This window comes from Apiospora kogelbergensis, assembly GCF_038363985.1.
Source record: "Apiospora kogelbergensis strain CBS 113332 chromosome Unknown utg000009l_segment0_segment0, whole genome shotgun sequence".
Lineage (NCBI taxonomy): Eukaryota > Fungi > Ascomycota > Sordariomycetes > Amphisphaeriales > Apiosporaceae > Apiospora > Apiospora kogelbergensis.
In genome coordinates, this window is record NW_027117426.1 from 1,557,490 (window position 1) to 1,570,601 (window position 13,112).

Here is a 13,112-nt window from a genome sequence, read left to right on the forward strand (position 1 = left end):
GGGGACCCAAATTTTGATTTCCCATGGAAGCACAATATTGGTTTTAGGTGGGTTTGAGAGACGGATGGAGTATGCTTGATACCCTTTCTACTTGTTGCTTTGAGGAGTTGCTGTTTTTATTTTTGTTTTTAGCCTTTGGTGTTACACCTTGGTAATATATCCATCTATCTGTTTGCAGAGTGGTCGATATTGTACATCTGAGATCGTGTCATCCTTCTTGCCCCTTACTGACGTGATTATAAATCGACGTATACTACATGATAACGTAACTCGTACAATCAACTTCATGGGTGACGGAGCCGGTTCTCCGATTCTCTCTAGTCCTTCCTGATGTTGGCAAATTTGGCCATGAATGGATCTTCCTCTTCCTTGGGGCGGTCCTTCAGCATTCGCTCGGCCCTCTTCTCCTTCTCCACTGCCCTCTTCTGCTTCTTAACCTCATTCTTGAGCTTCTTACCCTTGAGCTTGTGCTGCACCTCCTCGACCTGTGCGAAGGCCTCGGCGAACATGTCGCTGCTCATCCTATTCTCTTCCGCGTGGGCGGGTTTCGTGTCATCGGGCGTACGTTTCGAACGAGAGGGATTCGCCAACCCCTTGGCTTCCTCTTCGGCCCGCAGCCGCTCCTTCTCGACCCGGAGCTCCGCATACATTACTTCCTTCTCGCCGCGCTCTACGGCGATTTCGAGGGCGCGTGCCTTCCTCTTCTCTTCCCTCTCGCGAAACTTCCCCATCTGCATCTTGCTGTGCTTCTTGGTGTGTTTTTGCACGAGGGGTTCGAACTTGGCGTCACGTTTCAGCTTATGCGGTGGCCGCTTGGTTGATTTCTTCTTAAGAATAGGTATCGAAGACTGGAGCGGCGTTTCGATGCCGGGAAAACTCTGGGCCCGCAGCTCGAGGATGTACTGCTGAGCTAGTTGTACTAGGTCCCCTCCATTCGATGGCCCGTTCAAACATGTAGATGTGTGCAAACCTCGTGACTGTTGGCGTAGGTTTGATGAGCGGATTGGACGCCTAGAGGGTCTGGATAATGAGGAGGGGGCCAACCGCCTAAGGGGCCTGGACTCTGAGGGCGGAGGTGCGCGGACGGCATCCCGGGCATCGTGCTGCGTGCGCGCTGCTTGCTCCATTGCTGCCCACCCCGAGTCCACGGAGGGATCAGGATCTCGCGGTTTGGGAGGAGCACTTTGGGCGACTTGCGACAGGTATTTCTCCCGCGCAGCTCGTTCCAAATCGGTCCAGGTTGAGCTATCGTCCAGAGGGGTTTTTAGTGCTGTTTCGGCGATCCCCGTTGGCGATGGTGAGCTTGTCGCAGGAGCCAAGCGCATCTCCAGGTCGTCGAACGACACCACCTTCCCGCTCCAGGTCTTGGGATACTCGGGTTCTGGACGTGTCTTCTCCTCGACCAGCCCGGCAAGGCGGGCAACTGCCAGCCGCGCAATGTCGACGCTGGCAATGCCTACCTCCTTCTTCGTGGCGCCCACGGCCGTTACGAAGAAGTCCCTGTCCCACTGCCAATCGCTAAAGGGATCTTTGGCGGCGGTGTCGCGCAAGAAAGCCCAAAGGTTCTTGCAGGAATTCTTCAGCACCTCTGCGTTCTTCGCTTTGTCTGCCTTGGTTAGGACGATCACGGTCTTGAGCCCGGCCTCGCTCAGCATCTCGATGGCCATCAGGTCGCCCTCCTTGGGCCCAACCTCGCCGTCGATTAGGACGATGGCGCCCTTGATGGCCTGGCGCTTGTTGAGGTAGAGCGTGATGTTGCGGCCCCACTCCTTCAGCGACTTGTGGCCGTAGCCGGGCATGTCGACGATGAATAGGCTGTGCTTCGGCATGTCCTCGGTCTTTTTGACGTCGGCCTCGGCGGCGAGGAGCTTGATGGGCGGGGGTGGCGGCCCGAAGCCGTAGGCGTTCATGGCCCGGGTCTTGCCCGCTTTCGCGCTCGTGTGCGCCAGCTCGTTGCCCCGCCGGTTCGCCAGGGCGTTGACGAAGGTCGACTTGCCGACATTGGAGCGGCCCAGGATGCAGATCTCGGGGACCTGGGTGTTCTTCTTGAGGGTGTAGAAGTTGGAGGTGCCGTGGTAGAAGGTGGCGGGGTTCCTCGTGAAGAGGGCGTTCAGGTCGCTTTGCAGGGTCTTGTCGGGAGTGGGCGACTCGAGGAGGCGTTCGACAGGGACTTCGGTCAAGGGCAAATTAGGAGTGGGCGGTATGAAGAAGGCGCCGACTGCCAAGGGTCGGTGGCTGGCGTAAGAGCGGCATAGGATCTCGAAGGCCCTCTTGGTAGGCCAGGGGGCAGTCGAGGTCGACGATTTGCAGAGCAAAGGCCGGGCAGCAGGTGGCATGGCCAAAAGTGCTCTCAATTGACGAGGGGCCATGATGGAATGAAAGAAGCCAAGCGTTATGACAACATAATGGGTTGAGTATGAGGGTATCCAATGCCGATCAGCAATGGTCACAGAATCGCCCTATTGGTATATCTGCAATCGACAATCGACAATCGACATGGCAGAGGCGCTGCTTCGAATGCGACAAGCAAAATGCAATGAATGAATGGCGCTCAATTAAATTATTGCTAGTGTGGCTAATCGCATCTAATCGCCGAGCGTGGCGGGGGGGGGACCTACCTTCTACTAATAGGGACCTCTCAAGCTCCATTTCCGGCCAGCCAAAGACATCAAATCAACAGATCCCGCCACGGACACTTCGAACCAACAACATGTCGTCGTCGCAAGCCACTCTGCGCTCCCTCTACCGCAGCCTGCTGCGCGAGCTGCCCCCCTCGCCCGGGCCAGCCCCGATCCCTGCTGCACAAGCACCTCCGAGAGTCCTTCTCCAGCCAAGCCGCCGCCGGGCAACACCAAAACCCCCGCGCCGCCACCGACCACGCCGACCAATTCGTGCGCTATCTGCAGGCGCAGCGCCAATACGTCACGCTGATCGAGCGTTACAACCCGGGCATGGGCATGGATGAGGAGGAGCGCACCCGGCTCACGGCGAGGAGGGTCGGCATGGACCTGCCCGTCGAATACTCGGTCGACGACGTTGAGGGAGAGAAGAAGTAATGAGGGAAACAAAGAACAACAAACGAAACAAACAAATCGAAAGACAGAAAACGACAAATGGCGAACCTCCGCTGCGAACCAGCGTATACCTCCTCGCCTGGCTACCTCCAGTCCAAAATGTATTACCACCACTATCACCACTACCACCATCGAACACGAGATTCTTAGGAGTCAGGACATAAATATTAAAGAGACGAAATGTGCTGGGTCATGCCGTACTTTAACGGCTGTTGTACTACTGTTGCTACTCTCACCACACAACTTTCGGGGTGCATGACATACTTTGGTAGGGAGGCGTCAAGGAATTCGGTACGAGGAAAATTATAGGCATGGCGACTTAGTGTCAGGCCATTAGAGTAAAAATGCGCTACGATTAGCAGCCATGGCCAAGGCCAGCCCGGATTCGTGTACGCTATGGCGTATACTGCATGTGTATAAAAGGATGCTGCTGTCAAAGGTGTCCAAACCATCGATAGTACTCCATGTAACATGGGGGAAGTTCAAGTCTATTGAGTGATTCTATAGGGTATTATCATTTTAGGCCTAATTCATAGCCTCCTTGGCTTGCGCAGGAGATCTCGTTAAATCTCCGTAGCCCTTGTATCTCCCAATCCCCATACCTCTCTCCTTTGTCACTCCTTAAACATTCACATACATCGAGTCCAGATATTTGGTTACGAGGAGCGCCTTACGAACTCGGCCAACGCTCCGGGAAAAGCACTGCACCACTGACACAGCATACGAGAACTTATTCCTCGCTCTTACTCTTGCTTTCCTCATTCTTCTTTCGCGCGAACGGCTTCTTGACGAGCCCCGCAAGCTTCCCCAAACCACCAAAGACATAGCCGAGCCCGAAGCTCCACCCACGGACGCGGACGGTGTAGATGAAGAAGTAGACGAGGAACCAGTTGGAGATGCAGAAGGCGAGAAAGATGCCGAAGTCGCGCCACTTCTGCCCAGCCTCGATGTTGAGCGTCGTCAGGTACTGGTTGCCGCTCGTGTAGGGGCAGTACATGCAGCCGGCCGTCGCGTTCGGGTTCAGCAGCCGGCCGCCGGCGGACTCGGCGAACGCGCCCGCGTACGTCCCGCAGCTCTGGCCCGGCGGCGCGTCGAACTGGGCCGCCTCCATCGGGGCGCACTCCACGGGGCTTCCGTCCAGGGTCGCGGCGAGCATGCCGCTGATCCAGTAGGTCGACGGGTTCACCCAGTACATCCAATACCGCCACTGACAGGTTCGGTTAGTCGCCGAATAGCCAGAGAGAAGGGAGGGAATACGGCTGTGCACAGCTGTGTGGATTTGCATATTGATGTGTCAAGAATCAAGTTGAAGGACGTGGGTGAACTTACGAAGACAGGAAGTTCTGAGTAAGGCCGCACAACACCGTTGAAAAGACCAAACATGACGAAGAAGAAGGGAAGAACCTAGTGATTAGCATATTAGCGTTATGCAGTTCATGTCGTCGGAATACAGAAGAGGACTCACGTTAGAAATAACAGTGAAGCTAGGCGCGAAAGCGCAGATCCATTGACCCCAGCTGTTCATGAAAAGGAAAAATAGAATCGTCATCAAAAAGGAGTAACCGGACACCGAGCTCTCAGTAGGCAAGCCGGTCGCCCAGTACCAGAGAACCCAGTAGAGGAAGCCCGAGACGATGGCGGCGGGAATCTCGGCAACGACGTTGGCGGTGCAGAAGGCGAACCAGCCGTAGATGCGTGAGGGGTACTCGCGCGCCTGCCACAGCGCCATGTTGCCGAAGAACTTGGGGACGACGGCGTTGACGACCGTCGCCGGGATGGTGATGATGAGGAAGCACGTGAACATGCGGTTCTGCATGTCCTGGATCGAGTAGCCCAGCTGCCAGAAGGTGAAGCCGTTGAAGATACCCATGATGACCGACGTGAAAAACTTGCCGTACAGGTACGATGGGTCTCGCCAGTACTGCCGGAATATACGCTTGGTGAGCTCCGTCGTCTGCAGCCACACCGGAGCAGCGAACTCGAGCTCCTGCTCCTTGGAAGGCTGTTCGGGCTGCGAGGCGCGGCTGCGAACCTGCTTCAGACCGTCGATCTCCTCGATGACGGCTTCCGCCTGTTCGCTGTTCCGCCACTCCTCATTCCACTTCACCTTGGTGCCGTCGGGCTTTTTATGGGGTCTTGCGGCTGTCTCAAGGATGAACTCGGCGATGTTCTTGTCAGGCGGGCATGTAGCCCCACGATCGGCGAAGTACTTAACAATGTCTTTCCCGCCCTCACCAATTGGTCCAAAATAGAAGGTGTTGCCGCCAGGGTTGAGGGCAAGCACCATGTCGAATTGTTGCAGGAGCACCGACGAGGGCTGGTGGATGGTACAGACAATGGCTTGACCTGCCCTACTCAGTTTCTTGAGGAATCGCACGATCGAATATGCAGACTGGGAGTCGAGGCCGGATGTGGGCTCGTCCAAGAAAAGGAGAAGGGAAGGCTTGGCTGCGAGTTCCACGCCAATAGTCAACCTCTTCCGTTGCTCAACTCCGAGACTTGAGATGATGGCATCCTGAAGTTCATTGAGCTCCAGTAGGTCGATGATCTTATCAACATAAGCAATCTTCTCCGACCGTGGAATGGACACCGCTTGTCGGAGCAAAGCAGAAAACTCAATTGCCTCCCTAATAGTTTGTGTCCCGTCATGGAGATCGCCTTGGAGACAGAAGCCAGTGTTCCGCTGGAAATCAGGGCCCAGGGGACGACCATCCACAAACATCTCTCCCGCCACAACACCCATCTTCTGACGTTGTGCCAGGGTGTTCAGCAAGGTCGTCTTACCGGCACCGCTTGCTCCCATCAATGCCACCATGACTCCAGGCTTAGCATAACCGTTGACATTGTTCAGCAACTTGCGCTCTCCTCCCATGTAAGGCACCGTATATTCCACATCGCGCCATGTGAAGATCGAGTCGCTTCTGGAGAGTTTCGCCATGTCTTCATCTTCTTCATTGGGTGTGCGAGGAGAGCCGCTAGCCTCGGTGGACGACGTTCCACTGCCAGGGCCGCTTCCCGCTTTCTTCTCCTCATCATCGGGAGAGCTGAGTCTTTGCGCCTGCTTCTTTGACCTACGACTCTTCTTGAAAACCAAGGCGCCTCCGCCGCCATTGGAGAAGTCAAACAGCTCCGTGGCGACGACTGTGACTAGGATGTAAAGAACAGCGAATGCAATGACCACGCCGAAATTCCGCCACAAGTGCGACCTGCTGTATCCGAATGAAGCCCCGATGTAGTCACTCCCGGCCACTGATCGAGCGTTTACGCTAGCTCCGGTAGTTGCACACCCTTGGTATTCAGGTAAAATGCCCGGGCCTTGTGGAACGAGCTGGCTTGGGGCACATTCAATAGTTTTCCCGGAAAATTCATTCGATATGACAGACTCGAAGCTGTACGCAACGGGATTGATCCAATAGAGCCAGCCAAACCAGATGTAATCTCCCAAAAGCTGAGTTTTGGGGATTACGTATCCCGTGTATATCACCAGCAGATTAAGCGCGATGCCGGAGAACCGTACTGCGGTGTCTATCTCCGGGCTCAAGCTGGCGAACGCTCGGTAGAGGGCCGTAATCATCAGGGTGTTGGTAAATATAAACAACAAGTAGATCCAGAATTTGCCTGCATCGATATCCAGGTTGGTCATGAAATACATGATGAGTCCAAATATGCACACCTGGACAGCAATAACGGGGATATCCTGGATAACTCTAGCGATGGAGACAGCGGAGGGTCGATAGAACGCATATTCCTCATGGCGTGCAGCAACAGCTCTGCCGGAAACAGCCTTCATCAGCTCGGACAATTGCAGCCATCCCAAAAACAAGATGGAGAAGAAGATGGCACCGCCACGAGAGAAGTTGCCTGCCGTATTTGCCGGCTGGTTGTAAAACAGTGACCCGACAATGAGGCCGTTGGAGATGATGATGAACAGCTTGGTATACAGACTTGTCCGGTCACCAAGGAGTAGCCAAAACTCACGTTTGGTGCAGGCAATGACTTGTCGAGGGAACGAGACTGTGTATGGCGACTTCTTGGAAACCATCTTGGATTTGCTTTCTTGCACTGCCCCTTCGAACTTCTTGGTATCATCGTAGTTGGTTCGTTCGAGATGGGCCTCGTAATCAGCAACATCAGCCAGAAGTTTCTTGTAGTGTGGGGAGTGACGGAAGGCGCTTTCCAGCTCTTCAGGGGATTTGGGGGCTTTGGCTTCAAGTCCTGGTCGAAATCTCCTTTCGATGGGATCGGTGACGGCTGTCAGGAAATCGGCCGTGGTCTGGCGCTCTGGGCACTCGAACCCCAAATCGATGAAGTACTGCTTGGCCTCCTTCGCGGGGCCTGAGAAGATTTCCCGGCCCTGATCAATGACAAGTACTTTGTCCATCAACTCGTAAATGCCCTCACCGGCTTGGTACAGAGTGACCAGTGTCGTTCGATTGCTGATATCCGTCATTATGCGTAGGGAGCGTGCATAATCGAGAGCGGTTGATGCATCCAAACCCCTGGTTGAGTTGTCCCACGTCATGACTGTCGACTTGGAGGCTAGGGTTTCCGCAATTGAGACACGTTTCCGCTCGCCACCAGACACACCTCGGGTATACTCGTCACCGACGGCAGTATGTTTGGTATGGCTAATGCCGAATATCTTCAAAAGCGCAGTGGCAATGATGGAGACCTCGTCGCGCGCGTCCTTTTTGGTCTTGTTCATCAGTGCAAAGGTAAGGGTCTGCCACACACTGAGAGGAGCAAAGTGCAAGTCATCTTCGGGATTGTAATTGACTTCGCCTCGATACATCTTGTGCTGCTTCTCTGCCGAAATGCCCCCGTACGAAACCTCGCCTTCCACCGAAGCATAGGACTTCCGGTTGTTGCTGATGGCTTTCAGGAAAGTACTGCATCCAGCCCCTGGACGGCCAAGCACAAGCATCATTTCTCCGTCTCGAACACAGCCGGTAAAGTCGTTGATCAACGTTCGAGTAGTCCTCTTTCCAAATGCCAGAGAGGGGACGAGACGCGTAATGAGGCGGTACAGATCTGGACCAAAAGTGCCGATAACAGCATCAGGGACGGTGCGAACGAGTGCCGTCGCACTTCCAACCCCTTTCACGGTGAGGTTCTTGTAGAGAACGCCGACCTTCTTGGCTGAGCCGTCGTCTGTGCGTTTCTCAAAGTGACCCTCGCGCATGAAGTCGCTGAGCTCGAAGTCGGCATCGACATCGTCTTCGGCTTCACCGGCCTCCACGTCAGGGTCATTAGTTGCGTGGCTTCCTGCCGTTGATTGCCTCGTCTGGGTCCTCGACAAAGCTTTGTCTCCCTGGCTCCGGGTCTTGGCCAACTTGCTGGCTTGTGTCTCTTGAGTCCTGGTCCTTTGTAGATGGTTGAGATTGTTCCTAAGCGCCTCGAACTCCTCCTTTGCCTCCTGTTGGTTGAAACCTCCAACGTCCCGCTCTCCCCAGGTGCCAGCTGCCGTAGGGTCATCGACCCCGGTCACATGCATGGCACTCTCACTGCCGAAGGGTAGAGCATCAGTCGGAGCACCGGATGGTATACCTTCGCGATGCAATTGCTGGGGTTGCATGCCCGACTCAGTGCGGCGCAACGCATTCTGATCCATGGGATGGCCCCACATGCTGGGCAAGTAGGGTAGAAGTCGACCAGGCCGAAACGAGAGAAGGGAGCGAACAGAACCAGCCGTATCCGATCAAGTACAAGGCAGGGTCAGGGGTGTATAAGTTGGGTGACCAAGTGCTGCAAGGCTTGGGCCGGGGGTGCTGGGGGAGACAGCCCTTATTAGTATGCAAGCATGGGAGGAAGACATTACTGAAGAATGATGTTTCAGCGGCCAGGAAGTGACGCCAAATATCATAGTGAGAGCGCGAAGCACTAGTCCCGGAGTTTGGAAATAAGAAATGGTGATTTTGGATTTCTAATCGAGGCCCATCGCATCATCGCATTTTCAGTCTACTTGTAGTCGTGGACTCAGGGCCAAGAGAAGATGCAGCAAGTGTCCTTGCAGATCCCTGTGGGGCAGATTTGGAAGCTTGGTGCTTGGTGCTTGGGTTCTGAAGGAGCCCACCAACCACGCCCTGCGTCATCGACTCCAGCGCGCTGGGGCACCCAAAGGCCGCTAAAAAGGCAGCACCTAACCTAACTAGCATTGTGCCCACTGTCCCTATCCCCGTAAGGCGTTAGTCGAGCAGTCCGGACGATCGGATTTCTAATCGGGTCGCTTGACAGCCGCCATAGTTGGATGATAACAAACATATTTCCTCTTGGATCTCATTCCATCCCGTGTGTGCGGGTATGAGCAGTTCTGTTCCATAGCAGTACATTTGGGTGGGGGGCATGGCAGATACAAATCTGCTTCTTCCATCTGAATCCTTCCTTTTCCCTGCCCTCCATGAGGTGCTAACGGCGGAAATAAGACATTTGATATTACGCGGCCATGGCATGCCGTTTGCTGACTGAACACATTTTCTTATTGGTGCCAACTCGGGGTTTATCGCTTTATCTTTAGCCAGTTAGATGTCGCAAAGGAAAGAAAGTCGGGCTAGGAAGACAGAAGCAAAGTCCTGATGTACATACAGCACACCGCCGAGACACTTATCACATGCAGCTCAACGTTATTTCTCAGAATGCAGACACGGAGCAAAGCCCTGTCAGTTCAAGAACGGCTCTCCCGGGCCCTGAGCCCGCACCACGTGGGTGGAAGTTTGTCTTACACTAGCAAAGCGAGAAGCACAAAAACAATCCAGATCAGAGTCAGACGGGTAGCGATTCTGGGACGTTCATGATTCAAACAAACAATTCCATAACTACCGCTTAGCATACACTGCAAATGTCTACCTCAACCAAATATACACAGCCCATATATCACCCGGCTATTCTTCCCAACCATCGCAGCTGATAGCTACCTTTCAACGAGGGCGAAAAGAAGTAAGGAAGCACAGAACATAGGAGTAAACATATGGAGGTATCAAAACCAGGCAAGGGAAAAAAAGGAAAGTGTGACTCCAACAAACCTATATCGCACTGCATGCATACCGGTCTGCGAATCTTCTTGGATACTATGCGCAAGCCCCGTGGCAAGTTCAATAAGATCGATGGAATACACACACGTAGCAACAAGCCATTGGTCCCTGGATGAAGAACAGGCAGCGAACTTGCCTTATGACGATAGTTTGTCGGATATATGACCGACATAATGAGCTGAAAAGGGGGTGGAATAATGCAGACGAGTTTATTCCGCTAATACAAGAGGTATCCTATTGTATCTTCCGTCTTCCGCAACACAAGCCATCAGCTTGCTGCTTCAGGATTTAAGGTGACCAACATCATGGATAATCTACCGTACATTGACGAAATGGCTTGTTGCAAAGTTTGTGGTAGCATGTGTAGCTCATTGTGGTAGGACACATGTGATTTAGACACTGGATCGTCTCGGTTTGTCAGGCTATTTATTGATGAATGCAGTTGGGGGGAAGGGAACAAGACAATCAAGTTTGAAGTAGGATATCATGCTTAGGGTTGTCTCTGCTGAGCCAGCCTGCTATGCACTGTGAGACGAAATTGATTTTCAGAAAACGTTGGACAGTTTCTTTGTTATTTATCTTGTCTGGTTCATCAAGCTTTTCACCAATACGAGACGTGGAAAATGGGTTGACAAGCGCATCCAGCAATTCATATTATAATATCACACTCCTGAATTCAAGTCAGTGCCGCTTAATTCCGGATGTCTAGCAGACAATGGAAGATTCTTGTTATACAGTAGCTACGTTGAGGTTTTCTCTCGATGTTTGCCACGTACACCCATAAAACAAGGAAGTGTTACTGATATAATCAACGCATGATATGTATAGGATCATGGTATGCCCGGATTCCGTTCACCAGTAAGCCATCCATGGATTGAAGTGGATCAATACAAATACCCCCGTTCTTGGTTGTTGATATTATACCTTATGGACACCCGAACCGAGCCTCCTACCCTGTATCTGAGACAGTGTGCTCAGTAATTGTGCATAGCATTGCCTTGGGTAATATTCCTCCCCGGGCGCCATTCTAGTCGTCACGGGGGCCCTTGAACAGGTTGTGTACAGAACGGAAATGACCTAGACTTCCTGGATTACGGGGAAACCCCAACTTTAGGCATACAAGTAATGCGGAGACCAGATATAAATGACCCCCGTAGCATCATCCATTCAATATATGACCGCTGCTGCGAACCCTTCAATAAGAACCCTTCAATTTCCTTCCTGACCCGGCTTTTCCGTGAGCTGTTTGACCCTTTTATCCGGAAGCTGCCTGCAAATTCTCCCACTTGTGAGGTCCGGATCACGAAACCGCACGTTGATCGCAGATTATCAACGAATATTTTGGAATCCTTCCATTACTGCATCTAGAAGCAGACCAAAGCAGACCAAACCAACACGGCAACTTGATCGTCTACAAGTTTCCCAAGCAACCATCGTTCAATATGGCTCTCCAACAGAACCTGACGGCACCCTTCGTCGTCGAGCCCCTCCGCGGTCACACCCACACGGTCATCTTCCTTCACCGATTCCCCGCCGCCACCGACGACAAGTCGCTGCGCACCAAGGTGCTCTCGGGTAAGCGAGTTAAGGACGGGAGCACGCTGCGTCTCCAATTTCCCGCCGTGCGATGGGTGTTTCCGCACGCCAAGATCCATGCTCGCCCTGACGATGGCACACCCACCACTGCTGCTACCAACAACAGCAACAGTGGACACTGGGAAAACCTCACAGCCGAGGACTGCGCCAACGCGGGTCTTGACTTGGGAACGGCCACCAACTCGGCACCTTACATCACCCAGCTTATCTTGCAAGAGGCCAAACGTGTCGGCGGCCTGGATCATGTGATCCTGGGCGGACAGGGCGAGACGGCGATCGCGGCCCATAACGCCCTGGATTGGATCCAGGAGACCATGAGTACGTACGAACCACACTTGCAGAGCGAAATGCATGCCTTTGTTCAGCAGGAGATGAGCAACCACTTGTCTGCACTCCAACCGTGGAAACTTGCGGGCTATGTAAGCATGCACCCCGACAATCAGCAGGCCACGCGGGACCAGCGTGACTATTGGCTCGTGTCCAGATTCACTGGCAGCAACGACCAGCAGCCGATTTCCAACAGCAAAGTCAACAGCACGATTATGCGCAACACACCGCACGAATTCATCCGTGGCGGGTACAAGGAAGTCTCCTCGACATGGGACGGCCAGCGTATCGACGAATTCGCCGAGTTCATGGACCGCATTGGAGTGGCTCGTGGCGAGCCCAATAATACATCATCAGTCCCATCTCCCACAATTATATCCACGCAGACACGGGCAGCTGCTGGACCTATCGAGGGCCGCAGCAACAAGCCTGCGGACCCTAACAAAGAAGGTATCAGCGAGCAGAAGAAGTACGCCGATGAGGTCAAGAGACAAAAGCAACGTAACGAGGAGCACCGACAACGCATCCTGCGCCAGATCGAGGACCAGAAGGTTGAGCGCCGGCTGCGGCAAGAGCGCGAGCGCGTCAGTCGCTTCCACGTCGAGCAGGCGGCCCTAGAGAAGAAGGCGGCCGAGGTGATGGCATCTCAAGAGGCAGTCGTTGCTACTGATTCGGCTCCGATTCGTCCTCACAGATTCGAGGATCAGAAAGGTTACGGAATGGTAGCCTATGAGAATCGAGATGGCTTCGATGACGACAACAACAACGATGACGTTGACGACGAAGTACGGGTTTTATAAAGAAGGCCATGACGAAAGCGAGCTTGATTCACCCGTGGTGGAATGAAAAGTGCTTGGCATTGGCTGCCAAGGTTTTGAGAATGGTTTCTGTGAGTGGATATGAGAGATGATAAACAGTTGGATCTGTAGCCTTAATGAGAATAGGATGAAGTAAGACTTTACTTGAACCGTTTGGTATTGCCGTGTTTATGTGTTTTGACTGCTCTGGCAAACTTGGAAGGACGTGGTAAACCAGCTGAGATGAACATGGGCGTTCACAAAGGGGATAAATCACTACCAAAGAGGAA

General features: G+C 53.3%; 4 protein-coding genes across 4 annotated transcripts; 2 read left to right on the forward strand and 2 right to left on the reverse strand.

The window, feature by feature from the left end:
• Positions 1-317: 317 nt before the first annotated feature.
• On the reverse strand, positions 318-2,369 carry PG998_013547 (uncharacterized protein; the record flags this gene model as incomplete). The annotated part of the gene is made up of 1 exon (XM_066880363.1): positions 318-2,369. One exon carries the CDS (start codon positions 2,367-2,369, stop codon positions 318-320), a length of 2,052 nt encoding a protein of 683 aa, XP_066724502.1.
• Positions 2,370-2,710: 341 nt separating this feature from the next.
• On the forward strand, positions 2,711-3,056 carry PG998_013548 (uncharacterized protein; the record flags this gene model as incomplete). The annotated part of the gene is made up of 2 exons (XM_066880364.1): positions 2,711-2,818; positions 2,907-3,056. 2 exons carry the CDS (start codon positions 2,711-2,713, stop codon positions 3,054-3,056), a joined length of 258 nt encoding a protein of 85 aa, XP_066724503.1.
• A 748-nt stretch (positions 3,057-3,804) lies between these two features.
• Positions 3,805-8,700, reverse strand: PG998_013549 (ATPase; the record flags this gene model as incomplete). Its single annotated transcript, XM_066880365.1, has 3 exons — positions 3,805-4,281; positions 4,404-4,478; positions 4,540-8,700. The coding sequence occupies 3 exons, from the start codon at positions 8,698-8,700 to the stop codon at positions 3,805-3,807; spliced, it is 4,713 nt and encodes a 1,570-aa protein (XP_066724504.1).
• A 2,844-nt stretch (positions 8,701-11,544) lies between these two features.
• Positions 11,545-12,825, forward strand: PG998_013550 (uncharacterized protein; the record flags this gene model as incomplete). Its single annotated transcript, XM_066880366.1, has 1 exon — positions 11,545-12,825. The coding sequence occupies one exon, from the start codon at positions 11,545-11,547 to the stop codon at positions 12,823-12,825; it is 1,281 nt and encodes a 426-aa protein (XP_066724505.1).
• Positions 12,826-13,112: the final 287 nt, after the last annotated feature.